Source organism: Athalia rosae, chromosome 4 (genome assembly GCF_917208135.1).
Source record: "Athalia rosae chromosome 4, iyAthRosa1.1, whole genome shotgun sequence".
In the NCBI taxonomy this organism is placed as follows: Eukaryota; Metazoa; Arthropoda; class Insecta; order Hymenoptera; family Athaliidae; genus Athalia; species Athalia rosae.
This window is the reverse complement of record NC_064029.1, coordinates 15745050-15768549: the sequence shown is the minus strand read 5'-3', so window position 1 is coordinate 15768549 and position 23500 is coordinate 15745050. Positions and strand designations below refer to the sequence as shown.

The 23500-nt window shown below is 42.7% G+C and overlaps 1 protein-coding gene and 2 long non-coding RNA genes across 3 annotated transcripts in view; all 3 read right to left on the bottom strand.

Moving 5' to 3' along the window:
• LOC125500772 overlaps nucleotides 1–20397 on the bottom strand; it is an 80367-nt gene extending 59970 nt beyond the window's left edge. The window contains exon 1 of the long non-coding RNA XR_007278231.1: nucleotides 19280–20397. This is a non-coding gene — a long non-coding RNA (uncharacterized LOC125500772). The remainder of the gene's footprint in view (nucleotides 1–19279) is intronic.
• Nucleotides 3286–12575, bottom strand: LOC125500771. The gene is made up of 2 exons (XR_007278230.1): nucleotides 7553–12575; nucleotides 3286–7463 (listed from the first exon to the last, which is right to left on the bottom strand). It is a non-coding gene; the product is annotated as an uncharacterized LOC125500771 (long non-coding RNA).
• Nucleotides 20398–21490: 1093 nt separating the features above from the next.
• Nucleotides 21491–23374, bottom strand: LOC105689994 (transcription factor Sp5-like). The gene is made up of 2 exons (XM_012407459.2): nucleotides 23022–23374; nucleotides 21491–22766 (listed from the first exon to the last, which is right to left on the bottom strand). The coding sequence occupies exons 1-2, from the start codon at nucleotides 23046–23048 to the stop codon at nucleotides 21852–21854; spliced, it is 942 nt and encodes a 313-aa protein (XP_012262882.2). The 5' UTR covers nucleotides 23049–23374; the 3' UTR covers nucleotides 21491–21851.
• Between the last annotated feature and the right edge of the window lie 126 nt (nucleotides 23375–23500).

Here is a 23500-nt window from a genome sequence, read left to right as displayed (position 1 = left end):
AGATGCGATATTACGGGGTCAGAGAAAAAGTTTCAATGGTCCCCCCCCCCCCTTCCCCCCCCCCACGGCTTTGACTCCGCTCTTTTCTATTATAATATACGTTATGTACACTCTTGAATGAATTCGTGGACCACGCGGTCACCCTTCTATTTCGGCACTCGACGAAACCATCGCGACGCCCTCGGAACCCTATACACAGCGCGTATTCCCTCTCTTTCCCGCTCCGGACCGCTAATAAATTATTGAAGACCAGCTTCTGGGTGTGACATCGACTCGCGTGGGTTGGGAATTACTGTTTTCTTTTACTCGGCAGAATAAGGGGGATATACGTATACAACGCGTGACACTCCGCGGTTTCCATTTTATGCCGTTGCGGGTATACACCGAACGCGTGTGCTGAGATATTCATTCTTTATTTTTTGTGGGATTTAGGGAATAATTATTCATCGCCGACTTGACTCGGGAAGAACGAAATTCAGGTCCTCGAGTCCCCGAAGCTCATTTTGATGCGAGAATGCGAAAAAAATATCGAATGGAAGAAACTCGAAATTTAACTTCGTTCAACGGCGGATCACTGACGATACGAGTTTCAGTATGTAAGTATAATTAAGGTACGCGAGTAATAGGTTTCGTAGAAACTCGCGCGGCCATTCATAAAAACCGCGTCATTTATGTGGGATGGTCGAATACTTGGAATGCAATTCCTCTGACTCGGACTGATTCACGTTGCATGATTTATATTATATGAAAAAAAAACAAATATCTTGCAAAAACAAAGAAACAGTTTTCTCGTATGACTCTACATTTTTCGCCATTTAAATTATTCTCCACGCTGACGTGTACCGCTAATGGAATGCGCGTCGCATATATTTTCGCGGTCCAGTAGCCGCATGAGATGTGGTACGAGAGGAGAGAAAATTCTATAATTTTCCAACCGAGAAACGAATTCCGGTAATCTAAAAATCGTCGTCGTTGTTCCGTCGTTCGAAATTCCAAAAATTCGTTCAACGTGGACGTTTTTTTCCATTTCGAAGACGTAACGTAGGCACGTACTTTTTTTATATATGTATATATAATACGAAACGCGTGGGCGTCGCGGCGTCCCGGCGGCAAGACAAAGGCTTTCAAACCTGGCGCCACTCTTCAAAAAACCTCCGCGTGTATAATACGAATCACCCTTCAACGGGTTTCCCTCGCACGTTCTACGCATCGCCGCCTTTCCTTCGTCTCTTTTACTCGGTTGAAAAAAAAACAAAAAAAGGACAAAAGCGTTGTTCGAATTTTAAATTTTGTTGCTCACCTTTTGGAAAAAAAAGACATCTTCATCATTTTTTTGAGACCGTCGACTCGCGTTTTTGGCAAAAGACGATATTTTCGGTTCGCAAGGAGCAAGATGTGGTAGAGAAAAATATCGAAAATCCCACGTAGGGATGTAAAGACCGGGTGATCCGTTCGCACGTAATTTTGAAACGTTATAAAACAGAGAGATGCAGGGAGGGGGGGAGGGGGCGGCCATTAGGATTTGTAGAATTGACCGAAAGAGGAGCGGTATCCTTCCCCGCGAGTCTCATGTAATATTGATGACGTGCCGGGGGTTGAAATGTCCCCTGATACCCTATGATCCGAACGATTCAAGCGGTATACGCGAGCGAGCGCTTCTATACATAGTGAACTGCGAAGCTCTCGCTGCCGGGCGACGAGCCTTGATTTTCAATGGGTGGAATACGAATTTAAACTATGATTACCCCTGCGGCGTGGCAGCGAACGACCTCTGTATAGATATATAATACATAATAAGTATGGGGCAGGCTACTCCGTCGGTGCAACGAGCCTTTGACAAATTAGAGACTTAAAATTAGACCTATTTTTCTCTGCCTTGTAGCCTGTACTTGACGGCTAATGGAACGATTCGTTTTAAAGGTTACACTATGCGGCGAACTTCTTCGGCTTTAATTACCTCTCACCAAAAAAATATATACCCCATACAACAGCGATGTAGGTACGTACTCGCCGCGTTCTTCTTGATTCCACATACCCAAGAATGTTTCGAAAATTCGAAAATCGACGATGACTCCATCAATTTTATAGACAGATCGAATTAACTGGTGAATTCGGATTCCCGAGATCAAAATACAGCATACAAAACCTGAATAAGAGAAAATGTCGATTTTCGTCGCGTCGAACGATCTATTTCATTTTTTTCTATTTCCTGCTTCCTACGGTCCATTCGTTCCTCCCTTGAACCGGTCTTTTTTTACAGGAAACATAGTTACGTGCTTATACTTAGTCGAGGGATGAAGTGGTTGCTCATATGAAACTACAAATAGGGTCGCTCGATGGGATATAGTTTACGACCGGGACGGAACAACCCCTGTATGTGACCAACGCTTATCCTTTTTTCTTTTCGTTTGGCCGAAGATTTTCGCGAGATGTGCAGTAGAGGTATACGTATGTATACCGTGCACACGTCTGTATACGTCGTAAGGTACGGGCGTTAAGTTCTTCAGGTGAGCGTCGGCGTCCCATAAATATGAAAAATAAATTGAATTATCTGCGGCGGCGCGTAATGATAGGTTACTACTACTTCTTCGCATGGTCCCCCTACTACTACTACTACAGACAGGTACTACGGATACAACGGGTGTCCCTTTTTAATCGATGATATCGTACCGTTCATTATCATATAATAGATCTGAGTTTTCATTCTTCTGTTTTTTTTTCTTCTCTCTCTTATGCCCCTACTTTTCGCTCGGGGACTATAAGCGCGTATATCGCGACGATTTTCTCCGTCGATTTAACTTTTTCCATATAATAATATCGAGGGGCACGAGAGGACGAAGGGCGGTTTATTTAAATCGCCACCTAATCGCCCTTGTACTAATTAACGGTAGGGTCAGAGAGTACCGCACCGCTTCAGAGATATCCAGACATTTACCTCATAGTCCCAACGGTCCGGGGACCAAAGGACCAAAGGCAGCTAGGGTGGCCCCCGTGGCCCATGGCGCCTAAAGGAAATTAACTTTTTTCCGAACAATTTGTTTCTAGTCGCTTTTTTTTTCTCTCTCTCTCTCTCTCCTTTTCTTCTTTCCATTTTTTCTCATACTTTTACTACAGGAGATACGCCATGTTCGGCCGCCACGTTTGGCCCAAAATTATCCGTTCATGTCCCACTTCGACTACATTATGACAAAAATCGCAGGTTATCATACCATATTCACGACCCAGTCGAATGGAACTTCCGAATTCGAGCGAACGCGTGTTTATTAGTTGTTTTTTTTTTTTTTCTTTTTATTTCTTCATGAGATCACCGCGGGGTGAATTTTATAGGATAGTATAGATGAACCCCCTGGACTTATTCACCCGCACCGGGCTATCGGATCTGCAGGAATATAAGGGACTTTTTATGGAGCTGTTTGCTCTCTCTCCGTTCAAGTGGAGCGGTCCGTTTTCACGGGTGTGTATTCTTTTTTTTCTCTCCCTCATCCTTTTTTTTCCTATCAGCTTTTGTTGTCCGACTTTTCCCACTACGAAGAAGGGAAAAAATAGCACAGTAGCCGTTCGTTCGAGCGTCGTTTATGGAAATCCCACCGCATTTCAGTTCGTCCGTTCGTTTGTCAACGATTTTCGGACCGCGGAAGCTCTACGACCGGAGGATCTAAATATTTGAACACTTCGAATAAACTTGAATAAATTTTGAAAGGAAAAAAAAAAAATTCCCAAGATCCATACCGTTCAGGTGAGGGCGAAGAAAAGTCGAGGAGCCTAGCCGGTGTGAAGAAATAGGTGGACGACGGAAAACGGGTGGAGAGAAAAAAAATGAAAAAGATCGGATAAGCGGCGATGCCTAATGTTTCGTGAAAAAGGAATTACGAAAACACCGAGTCAGCAAACCCGAGTGGGGCTACGTACAGTCGTCGCCTGTGCAAAAGTTCGCATCGATTCTTTCGCGGTCACGTCGTAGCCTAGGCTATATCTGGTACCTACCCTCGTTTTCCGACTCTGTATCTCTCCATCTTGTTCGTTTCGTTTTTTTTTTTTTTTTTTTTTTCTCAAATACCGTTCCTTTTCTCTTCGCCACTTCCACCGGATCTTCGGGCGTTCGCCATTTTCGGAATTTTCAGCGGTACTTACCTCACCGTATATGTAGCAGAGGCAGACCGCGAAGAATCGTTGAAACGGGATTGCCGCTTCGTCAGCAGTATTTTATTTTTCGTATCTTATTCGAAAACGAAACTATGCTTTGGAAAATCGCGAGGGAAAGAAAGAGAGAAAATCCTTTTTTTTTTTTTTCGTCGATTCGCGTTTCAATTTTCAAACAACCCGACTGTGCGATTCGTTGCTCGATCGCTCATTCATTCCGCGATGTACGGCGGAGGCCAGACTGTAAGAGGAAAGATTTTATCGATCGTGTACCGGATTCCGAGAGACCGTAATACCGTAATGTGCAGCACCACGAGGTGGAATTAATCGAGCAATCGCGTCCGCCTCGTACCGCCGCTGTAGAGAAAAAAAAAATCCCTCGAGCTTCAACAGCTGCGTCAGAAATGGATCAGTATTTACCATCAATAGCGAGGAACGTTACGCGAATCCCATGGATATGGCGCACAGGATACGATGGATTCGCATGGTATAATGTTATCTGGAATAAATCTGATGCTTCTTCGTGCAGGTAATTTCATGAAATTTGCTACGCCCGATTCTTAAGGAAAAACTTGTGGAATTTTTAATTCACAAGTTTTTACGCCGCTATTTTATCGAGCGAGACGTTCCATGGTATGATGAAAATTTTCTTTCCCTATTTTCAAAAAATGGCCGGTCGTTTCGACTTTTCATCGTTTTTTTTTCTTCTTTCTTTCTTTCCTTCTCTCCCACTTCGTCTCTCTCTCTCGAGACACTTCGAACGCGTGTGCGTCTTACGTTTTGCTCGATCCGAACGGCGGACCTCCATCACTCGCCATTCTCCGTTCTTCATTCATCCTCTGGCTCATCCGCATCCGCTCGCTTCGTAATCTTTCCACTCTGGTGGTCATCCGAGTGGCCGATTCTGCCTGCCTGCCTGCCGTTGCTCCACCTCGAAAGGGCCCACCACCGCGCACGAGTTGAAAATTTGCCCGGCAATTTTTCTCTAATTAACCCGTCGTAATGAACCCGCTATAGGGACCGCGGACTGTCCGGCTGAACTTGAAAACTCTCGGTCGAAAAAAAACCTCTGCAAATACCGATGGAAAAAATTCCGACTCTCTAGTTTCTTCATTTCTCTGAATATTTTCGCTATTTTTTTAACATCGGTACGTGTGCGGTATGAAAAAACGCACGCGACACGCGCTATACTATAGGTACGTTTCGTGTGTGTCACTCAAAGCCAAATTTTTCTACTATTTTGTCAAGGACTTTTTTTTATTATATCACCCGCGCTCTCACGGCAATATAACCAAACCCGTTAACGATATGTACGAGTCTGGACGTTTCCTGAATTACTTCGCTGCCCGAATCGCAACTCTGTACCGCTGCGTCCGTCGGAGAAAGTGTCTCAGTTATTTCCCTTTTTTTTTTGCCTCGACTAGAATTGAAAAAAAAAAACAACAACAAATCTCAAACGAAATCTGTCACAATTCTCAAAAAGCGAATGCCCGGAATATTATCTCGCTCGGATTAGAATCGTACTAGATTAACGCGCATGAAGGCTGAATTAAGGGGGTTAATAATATAATCCTAATCTTTGCCGCGCGTTTACGTGTCACGATATATCAGTAAGGTACACGAGACACGGTACACAGTTTATAACGTTTGTATTCTGCGGTGTAGGGAGAAAATTGTCACGAACAAAGTACGCGTCGTAGCTCCTCTACTTTACAAGATAATCACTGCACATTATATCCCCTGCGGTGTATGTACACTTCTACCACAATACGCCCGATGATCATCGTCCATTTTCCGTGCACCGTTCTTTCCGATGCGACAGACACACCAATTTTTTTTTCCAAACGCTTCGTGTCGGTGGATTGAAATTTTTGTGCCATTAATTATTTTTTTTTTTTATCATTTTCTCTGTGTAACGGCGATAAAATTAAGCGATCGGTGCAGATCGTAACTCGTGTTTAATTCCTTCGTAAAATCGTGTGATAAATATACCCATTGCCTCGAACCGAACCGGTTATTTTTAACGTTTCAAAAATTTTTATATTTGTAAAAAAAAAGTCACCGCGTACACGACCAACGATATCTATTTTATTTATTTATGGGGAAAAAATACCTGAGATCGCGTGTTTCGCACACGTTTCCGAGTTACGTTGGTATACGTAACGCCACTCTACCTATACCGCCACAACCGTAATGACCGACGAAGGTTTCTTTTATACCTGTATCTTGAAAAAAAAATGTTTACAAAAGTAGGTACCTGGCTAATTATTAGTCGTTGCAATTAGAGCGGTTATGGTGTACAGATAATATCCGCGGTAACGAGAAGACTAAAAGAAAAAAAAAAAAAACAACAAACTTATGAAAAATTTTATGAATTCAGATTATTTTCGTACGAATGTAACGCAGATCTTGTCGAGGTGCCTTTTTTTTTCTCGTGCAGCTCCGTTGGGTTCGGTTTTTTGATACGTTGTTAGTATGTCCTGGAATAATACAATGTAGGTATACCGTATACGTGTAACCCACTCGGTACGGTGATAATGACGATAATGATAATGACGACGACGATGATGATGATGAAGTTTATTACGCTTAGAGGCGCGACGCGATACCTCATTCGTACAACTAGCCCTTAATTGCTACGCGTTACCTCCGGATCTGCGATGTATTATACAGTTGGAAAATAATCATCACCCTACCTAAACACTTCTAATTACTCAATGCGTGTACGTACAATGGCTATTACGAGCACACACTTACCCTATGTAAAAACTGAGTCGACCCTCGTACAAAATTATTTCAGATCCGTACGAACTTTGACTTTATAATTTCGATATATACATACATACATATACACAGCGCACGAAATATTACGGCATAATATTCTCCAAAAATTGTGAATAAACGTCAAACATCTGTGTTCTCCATCACGCACATCACATATACGTATATACGATGTACATACCCATAGATTCCGTAAGGTAGGTACGTACCAACGCACGTATTATAATATATATATGTTGAAACTTGAATGAAACTGTTCGTTTCGTTTCTTATTAATTTTTTCGTTTCCTTTTTTTTCTCCCTCTACTTTCATTAGGATTTTTTATTTTTCGACGATCGGCTGCTCGCGGCTCGGTCGTGTCCGAGGAATAAGCGGGGGATAAATTTCCTAGACGGTTTTCAACGTGCTTCGGACTTATTGTATGTGGAATAGAAGTGGGCTCGGGTAATTCCTGCAGCAGCAGCAGCAGCAGCAGCAGCAGCGGTAGGAGCAGCGGCAGCAGCGGCCAACCGAAGTGCCCTCGCACACCGCGACGTCGGTCCTGTGTATGGGGAAATATGAGCCAGTGTGAATAATATACGTACAGCAGGAATGAGATACACTCACGGAATATTAAGTAGTAGCAATTACCGGACCATAATTATCCCCGTTTGGATACTCCCGGGCTCTACGATTCCTTGGGACGTGGGAACGAGGCGCGACCGCTCGCGAACAGGCGCGATACACCTACTTGTTTCAATATATATTTACTCCGTTGCCGATGCTACGGAGGACTCGCCTACTACGTATTCCTCCGATCCCCGTAAGTTTCTCAGCTTATCTACGCTGCTTACGTTCGAAAATTCGTCCCGATGGGCCTCTCGCGTGGACCGGAACTTCCGCCACTTCGTTTTGCGATTTGTTTTCCTTCTCGTTTTACGGCAGTTCAGAAACGAAAATTCTTTCTCTTTCCACTCTTCGGAATTTCCTCTTCTCTTCACGATCAAATCAATGTACACAATTTTCCAACGATCTGGTGTAAATTTTTCGTCAATGGGATTTTTTTCTGTCGTCGCGGGAGAGGAAAGAAAAAATCGCTAATGAAAAATGAGAGTGATAAGGGACGTGGAATGACCTGTATGATTTTTTTTCCAAAGGTTGTACAACGTAATCGCTCGTGGATCGAGAGATTGGATTTATTGCCCATCGAGTTCGTTGCACGCCTTGCTTACGTACCTATACAGTGTCCGTACAGAGATCAGCTGTATAAATAATTTCCTCACAAAAAGAAGGTGGAATTCGAATCGTAGATCTTAGAATCGACGCTCGCGAACGGTGGCTTTCCGCGTGAATTTTTGTGAAGAGAAAAAAAAACCCCGCGAACACGCGATCAAAAATTCCGAGGTCGGAGATAATAATCGCGGCGCACACACAGGTATATATACACACATTTCACGCGGATCGGTATAGCGCCGGTATTCGAACCGATGCAAATTCCGATGAAACTATTATTGAAACTACGTCTGCGAACGAGAAAAAAAAATTCACACTTTTCTTAGATTCGTTCGTTTTTTCGCGAACCTTGGAAACGATCCGATCGGTCGGTGAACCGTCCGATCATTTCGCATTCTGCATTTTTCTTTCGTTCCTTTTTTTTTCTTTTCAATTTTATTATTTTTCTACGCCACTATCGTTCGCTGCGTCTGTCGCGAATAATTACGAACAGATAAAATGTGTGCAATATTTTACGTAAAATTTGTGTATCGTACATTATGTACGTATGCGCTCGCGTTCCCCGGTGCACTGGAGTAATTAAAACGTAGTCAGTGTTATCTCTCGCAGATCGTTGGACAGTGATTAAACCCTCTCAACTAATGTGTAAGTATACTCGTCACGCGAACTACTTGTCAGACAAGCTATGCGCATCTCAGTGCCTTTTTTTTTTTCCGTGCTTATTTTTTGTTAATTCTTTATGTTTTCATGGGCGTTTTTTGTTTTTTGTTTTTTTTTTTTTTGCATTCTCTGTAAATATGTTACGCGACGAGATAAATGATATACGAACAGGCGACACGTTGACGTTACGACGTCTAGCGATGGAAAAATTAAACGACGTATCGGATGGAGTCGCATAGGATCTGTTGGAAATTTGAAAATCGAGAGCGTCATTCGGCCCCGGCGTTCGACTGGAGCGCGTTGAACGGACGTAATTGCATCACGTGTGATTCGTTGGATGGCGAAGTACGTCAACCTCCGGATCCCAGAAATTCGCTGTAATCATTGCGGTAACCTAAATTTAATTCATCGCATACCGCGTAAGCGACTGCAACGCCTTCCCGGAACGCACGGTGCAAGACGTTTTAATCCGATGAAATAACTCACTTATTGAACCATGCGGCTAAGTTTAGTCGAAGAATTATCGTTACGTTAGACTTGAAATTACGAGGGGCAACGACATCCCTTCTTCTTCGATCTCAAATCCCGAGTCGAACGCGCTCTCTCGAATAAAAAATTAATAGATAATTTATTCGAAAAAAGCAAAAATAGTTTTACAATAATTCATTCAAATTTTACATCAAATTTTCGAACCCCTGACCTCGGAACACGTATACCTATTTCGGTTCCCAATCGCTTTTGATAATTATTTTTTCATTCGTTTCATTATTGTTTTTTTTTCTTCAATCGGTAACATTGATTAATGGGGATTAGATTGGAAATTGAAATTATAAGAAGAGAAATAAAATATATCCCAATGCGCATCGATCATGGGGGCAGAGGTGTGGCACATGGTATATAAGAAAGTCAAATGAAAACCAGTTATATCTCTTGTACGGGACCCTATATACAACGAACATTTAGAAAATGGCGGTCTCCCGGTGTCGAGGGGATCTTCTCATGAGGAGACCCGAGAGAGAGAGAGAGAGAATTCTTACGGGCCCAGGATAACTCGTACCGGCGTCCAACGATTACTCAGGAATGAGGCGACGCCGCGCTATACGTCGCGCCCGAATGAAATAAAACAGAGAAAGAAAGAAAAAAAATGAAAAAAAAATTTACCATCGGACAAAAGCTCGACTTTAATTCCCTTTCGCCTTTTTAAATGACGCCCCAGCTGTATATACGAAGGTAATAATAATGTAATTTACAAAATGTAATGCGATCCGAGATGAAGATCCGCGGGTCCACCGTTGTTGTAATTTCGCCTGTGCAACGCGAAGAAATCCCCTCGATTCGTACGATCGAGTTTCGACGGAGGAGTCGAATCGGGTGTCCGATTCGTGAATATACATGTATACAATATGAAGTCGAGGAATTAAACGAGCGGAGAAACGTGCGGTCAAAGATGAAAATTAGAGTAACTGACGGGATTGATGGGAAGGGGGGGCGTGACCCTAAGAACACAGTTATCGTAGATAATCGAGAATATAATACACGTGGCTAATATGGAAAAAGATAAAAAGAGAAAGGAGAAAAAATACTGACGCTTTTTATACGTGAGATATAATAAACCTGATTAACCTCCGACTGATGTTCACACAAATTTTTTTCTCTTTTCTTTCTCTCTTTTTCTCTCGACACGACTGCGTCGAGTCGTACACTCCTTCTCCTTCTTCTTCTTCTTCTTTTTTTTTTTCACTTATCTTTCGATTTTGAAAAATTATTCGGTAAATTATTTCCACACAGCTGGTTGAAAACGTTTACGTGTACGTGTAAAAAAACAGGTGTGCAGAATTAAGGAAGTTTCATAAATTTTCATACATACAGGTACGTAATACGGATACGCGCGACGTACGTAACGTATATGCACGTACCTGCATCGAAACCTGTACACGTGTAACTTGATTTTTCTTTTTTTTCATTCACATTTGTATGCGCCAGTGTTTACGCGTTATTATAAGGCAAGATGAAGTTATGTAATGTGGATTTTATTGCCGCTGATCACCGCGTCCTTATTATATATCTATATATATATCTATACAACTATGTACATCGGTATATGTAAAGTATATCGCTGCGGGCTGTGTTGCAGTTAAGAAACTTCGTGACCATACTTAAAGTGAAAAACCAAAAAAAAAAAAAAAAGAATCGGATAAAAAAACCAACCGCATGATATCAAAATCCACACACAGGGTGAGTTTTTTTTTTTTCTTTATTTTTTAGCGTTACGACGTATCGTGGGTTAAAAATAATCGGAACGAACGATGGGGACGAAGATTCAATTCAGTTTGATGATCCAGAATCGTAGCCTACTCAAAAAAGGATAAAAACTTGGAGATTCCCATTGTTTCTTGTGACGTGTGCAGTTTGAACTGCGTCGTCAATTTTTGAGAAATTGAATAAAAAATTTTGAACGAGAAAAGGTAGAAGAGAGAAAAATGAAAAGAAATTCTTACGTACACGTTTACGTATTATATGATATACACACAAGTATCACGATTGTAATGATATTCGTTATTTCTCGTGACGCGGATCTGGGCTACGGCCACCTTTATAATATCGTGCGTGTTGCCTTCCGGCTATATCGTACGGACGACTTTCCAAACTGCTTATGCTACCCATTATGACCAGGCCATTCCGGTAAAAGTTATAATATACGTAGCAGAGGCCGTTTTTAGTATTATTATTTAAAGATTCGGGTGAAATAATAACTCGCCCGAGTAATATACGTATATGTGTGTATATATGGAAGTCCCGCGTTACACTCCACGTACACGCGTGCATTACGGAGTTGACCTCGTAAAAAATTCTGATAGTTCGTATATTTTTATCTTCAGCAATAATTAAATTATTAGTCGAGTTTGCTGAAATGATAATTGAAACGAACTCGCGCCGCTCGAGCGCATTATCACAGGAGTTCGGTCAAAGATGCCGCGAAACGGAAACAATGTTAAAAACATCAACGAGTTCCAGAAAATCGAGGGGAGTCAAAAACCCAACCACCGTATAAATATATATATATTCTCGGAACGTCGTTGTGCCATTTTATAAAATGAAATTCATCACACACACACACACGTATAAACCGGAAAGAACAATCATACTAGATTCTCCGCAATTATAACCGATCGACATTTTTGCACTCGCCAGCTTATAGTCTTCGTTTTTTTCTCATCATTTAATTATTTTATTCTATTTGTTTCTATCGTTTTGTTTGTTTTTTTTTTTTTTTTTTTTCTCCAATTTGCGACACACTTGACTGCAATTGATTTTCTTATTTTTTTGCAAATTATATCAACGTCACTATTTTCTATTCAACCGATGTGACGCTCTAATTGCTGGTCTCTCACTGTAATTGCAACTGTCAGTTCATAATGAAAAATAATTATTGCAAAACGGTTGCGGATTTATGAAATATATTATCGTCAAACCAGCCATGCGTAGTCGATAAAATAAAATAACCGATAATCGAAAAATCAAGGGAATAGCCGCACAAAAATCAACCGCTATAACTTATCGAACGCCGATTTTTACAAAAAAAAAGAACGGACCCCGTGAAACGAAAAATAAAAGTACACGCGACAGGGAGACGGTTCAACTTTTGCAGGAAGTGAACAATCACGTCGTGACGTTTGAAAAGCTGTATATTACACACGCGTGTGACTTATGCACAATAAAATTTTGTAAAAATAAGATAAATGAATGGTAAAAAAAAAAAAACAGAAAAATTCACATATACATATCGCTAGAGGTGCGATGCGATGTTGTGCGGAGGTTACATTATCGCAGTACGTTTATGTGTTGTACACTCGGTTCCGCCGTCCGCAGGAGCGGGAGAGAGACCGTGAGCGGTGGAAAATGACGGTAGGATCAACGCGGTTAACACTCGCGGTGTTTTTGCACCTGTAATCGTCGGGTTTGCGGGCTTGTGGTGGTTTCTTCAAGGTCGTCGAGGTCGCGCGAGCCCGCGGTGATGCGTAATTTTTTTCCGCTTTTGCGGTCGCCCGATTTACAGACGAGACGCGGACGACCTGCACTGCACCGCACCGCACCGCACCACATGTATACCCCCGTCGAACGTTGAGAGCTGAAAACTGCAACATCACAAACGTGGGTAGGGTGAAAATTGCCACTCGTGTCGTCTGTACAGCAGGTAACTGAATAGAAAAAAATTTTTTCACCAACTTTCCTCGTCTAGGAAGAATGGAAAAAGTTCGTGTGATCGAAGATCATTGCCCCCCTCGCGGATTTAGCGGTGGAAAATTAATTTTTTTCTCATCATCGCGAAAATATTCAGATACGATTTTTCCGAGCATGAATGTATGCGGACGTATATGCGGCAGCTGAGTATATAGGCAGGAAAGTATATATTTTACCTACTTGCGGCGGCAGTTTACGATTCATTAAACCACCGTATTAAAGTATATGGTACTTTACATGCTGTGGCCGGCGATATCTCTTTACCTCGCGCCTTATTAGCTGTTCACGTGCCCGATCCCCTCGTTGTTATTACATACCTATGTACACACCCACATGTGCCTCATATTCCAGCGGTACAGGTATTTGGGTGAAAACGGCCAAGAGAAATTAAGCGATTTTCCGGAATACTTGTAATGAAAATTAAATGAAAAAAGCTTCCATGATTTACGGAATTTTTCGATTTTTTTTTCCTTGTCTCGGTTTCGGTAACTTACGTCGTTCAAAATAATACAGTTTTTTTGCTCGCGTTAATCGGAAGTTGAAGCCCCGCTGAAATTTCGGAACCAAAAATGGGAAAAGTAAAAATAGCGAAGAGTTATTCGTTCCGCGAAAAATCGCGACTTGGTAATTTGTGAGTGGCTAAATAATTACACCCTCTAATTGCAGAACCCCTTGTGGACCAGGTCGCGTATATGTGCAACGAGTGAACAAAGAAAGAAAATAAAAAACCGAAAAAGCATGGCAAAGTGGACGTGCGCGAAAGTAGCTAGAAATCGTACGATCATTTCGATGCTGCAGCATTGTCACTATAACAGCGGAGGGTTGTTTGTGCGTTTTCAAACTACGTGAAGTTACCACCTCGCAATATTTCGTGCTTAGAAACCGTTACCGACAAACTACAATATCCGATGTACAATTCGACCGTACGTTCTATAAAAACAAAACGAAAAAAAAAAAAAAATACATACCCTGTGCAAAATCAATAAAAATTAAAAAAATTGTTCGGTCAAGTCATGATACCCGTAACGGTCGATCTTGTCCATAACTGTTATACTGATGGTAGTAGAGGACAGGTGCGTTTGGATCTCTGAAAAAAATGAAGGAAGAAAAAACTTTCATTTTTTCATCTATGGACGAAGCGGATACCGTTGAAACCGTGAAAACCCGTAAGAAAATCGGTGGGACGCGCGCGTCGATGAGAGAAAATTTATTTATTTTTTAACCCGCGGAAAACTCGATTACCGTTCGTATTTAACGTTCACCGGTTCGGTTAAACCGCGATCTTGAGTCACGAAATTATAAACGGCCCTTGTGTATATATTCCGCGTGGTAATTATCAAGGATCGCAACCGAAGCGCACGAAGGAAGGATTCGCGAATTGCGTATAACGCGAGTTGGGGAAAAAAAAATAGAAAAAGCGAAATAACAAAAATTGAAAAAGCGAAGAAATCGAGCATAGTGGGTACAGCGAAGCCGAGAAAAACGAGGAGATACACATATACACGAGGAACGAAGTGAGCCGCAATTCACGGGGAGAGAAAAAGGAGCTCCGGTTGTTCTGACTCGGGTGAGCTGCGCCGCTTATAGGGAAGGAATATATAAAAGGGGGAACGGAAAGGAACGGAAAGGAAAGGAAGCGAGAGAAGCGGCCGTATATAGAGAAACTGTGGCTCTGCCCAGCACACACGGCTGCTGAGGCTTCGCAGGTAATTGCCGGACCGACGGGTCGATAATGAGCCCCGGCTTCGGGGAAGCGATTACTGCACCCGGCCCAAACTCGAAGCCCAGGTTACTTTGACTCCTATCCTGACGCGTCCTCTCCGCGTCCTCGAGGTCGTCGCGCATCTCCTTCGGACCATTATTTCATTGAATTTTTTTCCCTCGATCTTCGACGGGATTTTCTAGCTTCTCAAAAAACCGGGAATCGTGAAGCCCGGTATTTTTTCGATTTTGAACCGAATTCGAGCGAACTCAAAAAAAAAAACGCCCTATATTTTCATCAGCTTCGAGTTTTTTGTTCGTACGATGCAGCGAGATGGAGCAAAATTGGATTCCGTGGAAACCAAAAATTTGCACAAAGATCTTTTCGCCGAACTCATCTAGGATTCCATGTACGAAATTTGCGAAAAATAATATTCCTATTCGTATGCCGTATTGAAAATTTAACGGAATTTCGTATAATATATTTAATTGCATAATTGTGTCTATAATACTCTAGCTTTGGGAAAAAATTCTTCCTCCCTCATTCGCCTTCCATCTTGCGGTTCGAAAAATGTAAAATTTGGTCAATTTCGCGATGCCCGGACCAACGTCGATTTCGCGGAGTTTCTTTTTTTTTTTTTCGAAAAAACATCGGCGCGATATTATCAACTGTACCCGTGCAACGGAGTGCGGTACACGTCTAACAAGAACTGCATTTCCGTATTTCAGGGCCGTAACGGTATCTGTTCGTACATTCATAAATAAGGATATGAAAAGAAAGAATAAAAACAAGGAGAATCTCGGCACTCTATTATAAAACAGGATAGGTAATTTGCGCAAAGGACAGGCGTATCTGCGATCTGACGCGCAGGGAATAGTTAATTATTGAATTCTTCCTACTGCGATGATGACTCGCGTCGATGAGGTTGATATGGAAAAATGACGGAGAGAAAAAAACAAGAAAAACAGAAAAAACTTGAACGAAAAAAATGTATAATGCAAGGCGCGGTATCTGTAAGGACGAAGATAAGGAAAAAATGAAAAAGAAGATAGAGAAGAAGTAGGAATCTCTTCCTGCATGCGATACGACCTGCCCGAGGCCTGGCTACCGGGATAGGATAGGTGATCTAATTTCCCGTGCAGTCGTGCAGAAAATGATCCTGCTGCGATTACGAAACGGCTTCCAGTCTTGGTCCCGCAACACCGAGTCGCACATAAAGATTTTCTTCTATTTTTCATACATTTTTCCAACTATACCACGTTGTTTTTCCACCGTATAACGCGTGTATCATATATCCTATACCTATATCAGACGCGTCTCCACGCTGTTCCTCTACACATTTTTTTTACCCACGATCGAATCCACTCCGCAGCTGCGTTCCAATTTTTCGACGCAATTTTCAACCCATATTCACGTCGTAGCGTTGAACCGCGGGATAAGATCTCCGGCGGACGCATTTCATTTACTCCACACCTCGATACGCGTCGCGTCCGACGAAGTTCGGTATAATTTCCATCGATTCTTCCTTCCTTTTTTTCTTTATTTTCTTAAAATAAAAAAAAAACGTTTTCCGCTAAGAAGGGTGGAAATTTTCAGAGCGCTAAATCCGAACGTCGGCAAAAATCGCCCGTCATTTCCACGCGGTGTGTTCGGTCGATCAGCTGTCAAGTAGTTGATATTTTTTCACCCGATGCTTTCCCCGTCAGGCGAATACTGCTGGGGTTCTCGCAATTAACATAATGAGGTGGAAGAGGTTGATATTAGCGCTGGGTTAGTTAATAGCGCACTTAACGTAGGAATGTAAGTACGCTCGTTGGTTCTTTTTTTTTGTGCAACGAAGAGATCATTTACCGCGGCGATCGAGTTCGCCGCAAGAACTCGGAGGAAGCGATCAGCTGGATGCGGTCTACTCCTAGTTCGACTACCACTAGATGCGTGTACGAGGCGTTCCACCAGACGCGTTGCATCGCGCCTAGCCGATATTTATCTATCGGCTCGTTCCCCGCGTTGCTTAGATCAAACTTGTACCGTTAGCGAGCCAACTTTGTTAGCACGAGATTGAAATTCGTCCGGCGGCCGATGTCGCGATTCGATTGAGAAAAACGAACGGATAACAGGTAAGAATCTCGCGGAAATCGCGGACTACGCGCGAAATTTGTGTGAGATACGGGCGCGCGTAACTTACATCCGAGTTGCACGTGTACCAGTAAACGATCCTACTTCGTACGTCAAATGGGTTTATGGTCTCGTTTGCGCCGCCCTCTGTAAGCTATGACTTCATCGTTCAGGAGCTGGTGTGTAACTACGATAATAACGTTGCCGTAAGTTCGACCCTTTGGCAAAGGCAACCCTGGAGTTAGCGCGTACTTTACGATAAATTACATACGTCGTATGAATATATTCATTAAGTTTTCTAGAAAACTGAATTAATGCGAACGGATTATAATCGTGGTGTTATGAGAGAAGAGGTGAGATTCTTTGCGCCGTTTTTTATTCTCTTATTCCTCTTCTTCTTCTTCTTCTTCGTCTTTTGCTTCTCGCTACGATATTTCCGGTTCCCTGTATATCGTATTATACATTGCGGTTCCGAGCCGTTCGCAGCTCCTACGAAATAGCTCTCAACGTCTTCATTTATGCCGTACGAAAGCCGCGTGCGTAATTTCGCAACAGCTGCACAAGTGTGCGAGGTTGTATAATACCACCGTAGATGCCACGTTCGTTTCAGGGGAAGGAAAAGTGGTTTTAGGGTGCGCCGGGTTTACATTCCCCGTCATCAGGTGGACAACGATTCGTTCAGCCCTCGTACTCGTTCTCGTTCTCGTCCTCGTCCTCGTCGTCGTCGTCGTCGTGTTGTCTGCGGCCCACCGACTCTCGTATACATATATCCGTACGTAACAAATATATTTCTATATAATGTACACGCGGTTGATTTTTAAACTGACTGACCACTCGATTAACTCCAGCCATATTTTCATCGCATTCGCATCAACTGCACCGCTTTGTTGCATGGGGTGGGTGAGAACCGGAGTGCGACTACGATATTTGCAGGTGTAAAATCAGATCGCGTATGCGTACGATTTTTTTTTTGTTACGGAAATGGAAGAAGTTTTACTCCAAAAAATTCGTTGAGCAAATTAGAGTTTCGCTTTGGACGTTCTGATCCTGGCCGACGGCAGGCGTCCGGTGAATTTTCGATCTGAGAATCCACCGTGTGATGATCGGTATATATTTTTTCATAGGATCTGAGACAGTACCACTTTGATACGATCCGATTTCGGAGTGATGAAAATAGTTTTTGTTATTTAAAAAATAAAAAAAAAATCCAACTGGCCGATTGTTTAAAGAAATTTTCCGATTTTAAATCAGTCGTATCGAATACTGCGATAAGGATGCAATGAATTCAGAAATTTTTTATTTGGGTGATGCAAAATCAGTGTACGCTTTTGGAAAAATACCCTCGATATCGTTCAGTGAATAGGTGAAGCTCCTAAAAATTGACCGTGAGAAATGTATTATTGGTTTATTGGTTTTTTTCGAAAACGAATCCCCATCTGAAAAATAGAAATAAGAAAGATGTTGTTTTTTTTTTTCTTTTCTTCTTCTCCGTCGAGTTAAATAGCGTGTAGCCTCGTTCTCTGACGCGGGGAATATAAAGGTAAAGGCAATCATGGAAGGAGCTCGGAATAGGTCTTTGGTTAGCCGACACGAGGTTATATCTTGTAACGAAGATGGTGTTAGTCCCTATAAAGTATCCGGCTCCTAGTGGCGCCTGGGTTCGAGTTATAAATTAATTAGATTTGTGCGGGGGTGTGTCAGCGTCTCAAAACGAAGGAGAGAGAGCGAGCCTCCCGTGCACATATTACGAACTCTGACACCGCCCTAAAGATCCTTGAAAACCGACGCGCGGCCCTCTCGAAAAGTAACGCAGCAATACCACTCCGAAAAATTCGCCGCAGAACAGACCCCAACGGTGTATCTATCGGCCACGAATCGCCCTTAAAATTAACGAAAACGTATCGCTCGAATAATTCTTTCGCCACACGAATCGGCCAGCCAAAAAACGCTCGAAGGAGTCAAAATAAAGCCGTTCACGATCTAACGAACTTCGAAAGTTCGTCGTACGTAAGATTCGGCTGAAAAAAAACCCGCGTCGTCGTTCGGCACTGTACAGGTAGGTTACACACAAAACTGACCTCAACGCGGTGATGAATGTGGGGGGCGTAAACGGGCGCAGTAACATAGTAACATTTATTATATTGCCCACCCGACAGACAGCGCGGTTTTTAACTTTTGTTTCATCACCATAGCGTATATACATATATGTACACGTATACGTGTAGCCCGGAATTACTTTGCGCTCCGCACACCGGACCAGAGCGGACGATCTCGTCGGGTTCGCGGGTACGAGGAGGGAAGAAGAGCGACGAGTTCGTTCTCCTTCGCGTGGAAACGGAGGTGGACGAACAACGCGTAATCGTTAGAATTTCAAATAAAATAGAAAAGTACAGTTTTATTCATTTTCACGTTATAAATTTACTCACGTTTATATTCCCGACTGTCACAGCGTGCGGACTGGACCCTCTAGGGGTCGCGTTGCCTCCGTTGGTCTCCAGCTCGGCGATAAATTTTCTTCCGGTTCGCAGATAAAATTTTTTTTTAGACAATTTTTTTCTTTTTCTTCCTCAGATTCTCGCAATTTTTCGTTCAAATCACTCGCATGAAAACGCACTGCATCAACGTCACTCTACACCCACTGCGATTATCGTATGCGGCGACAAGAAAAATTAAAAAAAAATCGAGACGATCAGAATTTGAAGCAAAAATACGAGGAACCTAGACAACGAACGACACTTGAAAATTTTCGATACAGAGAACTTGACTAAGAAAATTTTTTCCTATCGTCTGAATCGTGAGAAATCTGTCTGCGTTTTTCCATCGCCGCTTCGAACCGTAGAGTTTTTACTGAAATTTTTCCGTCTCCCGCGTCGTTCAAATTTGATTATTTTTTATTCTCATTATCTCGTCGTTTTCGACGCCGATACAAGATGACCCCCTGTTCGTCTGGATGGTATTTGAAAAAATCTTATTCTTTTTTTCCTCTGATAATCTTATACGCATGCTCGCGACTCGATCGAGCAGCTGGGCACCTTCTATCGCGCACTGACCGCTACTATTGGTACCTTGCCGTTTCTCTTGAGGACTCGGAATTGCTATTCACGAGTACGTATTCTATGTATGTATATTTTACGTACGTGTAACGTATACGTACACGTGTTACATATACAACACTCTCAGCTGCACTCGGCTACACTGCACTTGCATTTCGCATAGCTGCACGTTATTCACGCTCAATGTAAATTGTGGCTAATATTTTTAGTTTTCTATCATCTAATTCGAAATTTGTATTTACAAAGTTACACGCAAAGTCCTACGTACGAGTACGTACTGTGCGCGTGTGTGATATAAAATTTTCTACTATGTATACCGGATTTCAATTAACTGGCGCCGTTGTATGCGTATATATGGAATAGTTTTATGTACAGTGATAAAGAAAAGTTTTGCGATGGTCGCGCGGTTGTTCCTCCGCGTACGTACGACTTCTTTGCCGTGGAACGCGACTTGCCGGAATTGCCGTGGCGCCACCCCCTCCCCCTGTTACTGTCCCTCTCTCACTGTTACTGGCATCAGCACCGACGTCGGTGTCTGCCCCGCTTACTTCTCCCTCCCTCCCCCTCCGCCCCCCCCGTATTCCCCCCTTTCCGACTATTTTTCCCTGTAATTTACTCCTCGGAAGGCTCGCCTTTTCCTTTTATTTTATTCCTGTTTTTTTAAACCCCTCTCTATCTTTTCGTACTCCTTATTCTCTTTACCTACTCCAGCCGTCTCTCTCTTTCTCTCCTACTCGACGGAATCGAGAAGCATCGGCCCCGTCCTGCCCGCTTTGCCAGCCATGAATCTCTTGTGGAACGTACGAACGCAAGCGCGCCGCCCCTTTAATAGCGTCCCGACGCCGGATGTTCAGGGGCTGCTATACGTGGCTCCATCTTTTGATTCTTCGACATCGCAGGACACTGCGGTTCCGGTTCACAGATGTCTCGCACCTTCAACTACCTTTTTTTTTCATTTAAATATTCTCATTTTTCATTCCATTTTTCTTCACCCGTACGTAGGCAGACGAACGCACCTGCGGTTTCGGGGCTCCTGAACGTCCTCGTTCGCCTCCGCATTTTTTTTTTCTTTTTTTTTTCTTTTTGTTCTCTTACTCTTTTTTCCGTCCTTGTATACATTCGTTCGGGAGGGTGGGGATGTTCCTCATTGGGATAAGATCGTTCTCCCTGCCGCACGCATGTTGCGTTGGAAAAATCGTAGGGAAAAGGGAGAACCTGATACGTTACGGAGGATATTTGTATTGTATCAAATTTTTACGCTACATCTATTCACCCCCCCCTCTTTTTATACGGACGCGAATAGGATTCCGCTCAATTGAACGGAGGTCGTATTATAGTATCCGGTTTAACGACGAACAGAAATTCTTCTTCTTATTCTGTTTTTTCTCTTTTTTTTTTTTTTTTTTGTTATTTCCTGTTACGATGATTTTGGGAAGGCGAGAGATTTCGCATCGATTCGATTTTCCTTGTTTTTCCGAGCGTATAAAAAAATATCATATTTATTATTTATTACATAGTTTATTTTACAGAGAAAATATATTTATGTACAAATATTATTACTGTATGTATGTACACTGCGTAAAAATTACGGTGACATTAGGTACGTTGATATATTTACAAAATCATTGGGGAAGAATATATTCAATGTGTTTTTTTTAAGGGTAACGTTGGATAGGAACTTCGATTGAGACGAGTAAAAAAGAAAAAAAAAAAACGAACAGAATCAAGAAATCCAAAGTACACGCATTCGTATGTATATATATACAAACACTTCACACACGCACACGGATTCGGGAAATATTTGCTGCTATTTTGCTCCAGGCACTTGAAATTCATCAGCTGATCATCAGCCGTAAAAAAAGTATTTTGCAGCGTTCAGATTTTCTGAACGAGTAAAACAACGAATTAAATCGAATCTACAATTACTGGGGGGGCGGGGGCGGTATCAGGGTATGGGATAGTGTCCCGGAACGGGATATTGCTGTCTGGATACGAGTTGCGATTCTTGAACGACGTCGTTCTCCTTGTTGGCGGCGTCTTTTCTGGATGATTTTCTCTTCTGATTCTCGTGGGTCTTCACGTGTTTCGTTAGGTGATCGCTCCTCATGAATCTTTTACCGCAGGCCGGACAGGCGAATCTTTTCTCGCCGGTGTGCGTTCTCAGATGACGTTGAAGTTCGTCGCTCCTCGTGAATCTTTTACCGCAGAACAACCAGTTGCAGACAAAAGGTCTCTCCCCCGTGTGCCATCTCAGATGCGCCTTCAGGTGCGACGTCTTTCCGTAAACTTTACCGCACCCCGGTACGTGGCACACGTGCTGTCTCTTCCCGTCAGCACCCAGGGGAGCTCCGCCGTCTACTTGACAATTCGGACATCTGCATCTCGTGCATTTTCTTCCGGATTTCGTTTCTTCCGTAGAGTTTAAAATGTGGTGTTCCGCCGGCGGTGTCAACGGCATCAACGGCCACTGATAGGGTGATCCGTGACCTTGGGGACTCGGGGGTAGTTCCGGCGGACTCGGTGGAAGTGGATAATGTTGGCCGGAGGGTATCTGGGGTATTTGAGACTGAGACAGATGAGGCTGCGTGGTCCAGGAGGCCGTGCTCCCCGGCATGGAAGGTACGCTGTATCCGGGAGGTGTCAGGGGCTCCGGTAGCTGACTGTGACCCGACGAAGAACCGGGAAACCAATAAGAGGACTGACTCGGGCTTTGAAAATGATGGGTTGGTATAGCCGCGGGATTATAAGCCTGGTAATGAACACCAGCTCCGTAATCCATCACGTGATTTTGGTGCATTTGCATCGAGATACTCGGCATAGGCGTCATACCAGCCATAGGCGACATCGCCGTCACTCCTAGCTGCAAGAAAAAAAAAAAATAACACAAATTCGGGTCAGTGATCGAATATCAAAATTTTATCTGGACAGAATTTATTTCGTATCGAAATTAGATTTGATTTCATCGAGACTGATATTTTTATTCGTCAGATTTCTGACGGCCCAAAAATAACACTTTCCGTTCAACGGCCACTGAAAAATTATACCCGTGATGATAATTTTTCAAAAGCAAGAAAAAAAAAAAAAAAACAAGACAGAAAAATCTTTTTCCACACACCTGTTGATATTGCATCACTTGGGCCATCGCACTTCACTGTTTTTCGTATCACTCTATGATCTCAAAGTCTTCAAAAATTTTTTCGAACTATTTTATTCGTTCGATTATCCTTATAACGAAAAAAATAAATAAATAATTCACGCGTTTGCCGCCATGTCCACGGGATTTATTCATACACACATTTCTTTTAACGACCACTGACAGTTGGCGATAGTAGTTGGTTTACTTGTACTTATAATTTATTTTCGTTTAATGCTCGTCGGTTTTATTTTTTCTAATTTTTTTTTTGTTTTCGTTTTTTTCCCCGTCAACTCCTTCGAAACGAATTACACCGCAGTCGTGTAGCTCGCCTAAGGCCGTTCCCCGTATAATTGCTGGGTTCCTAGCGTGTCGCCAGGGTTTTAATAACCTGGTGGACACCGCAGAAGTAGAGAGGGAGGCTGCATCGTAGCTTGAAAATTTTCGTGGTGGGGGGAGGC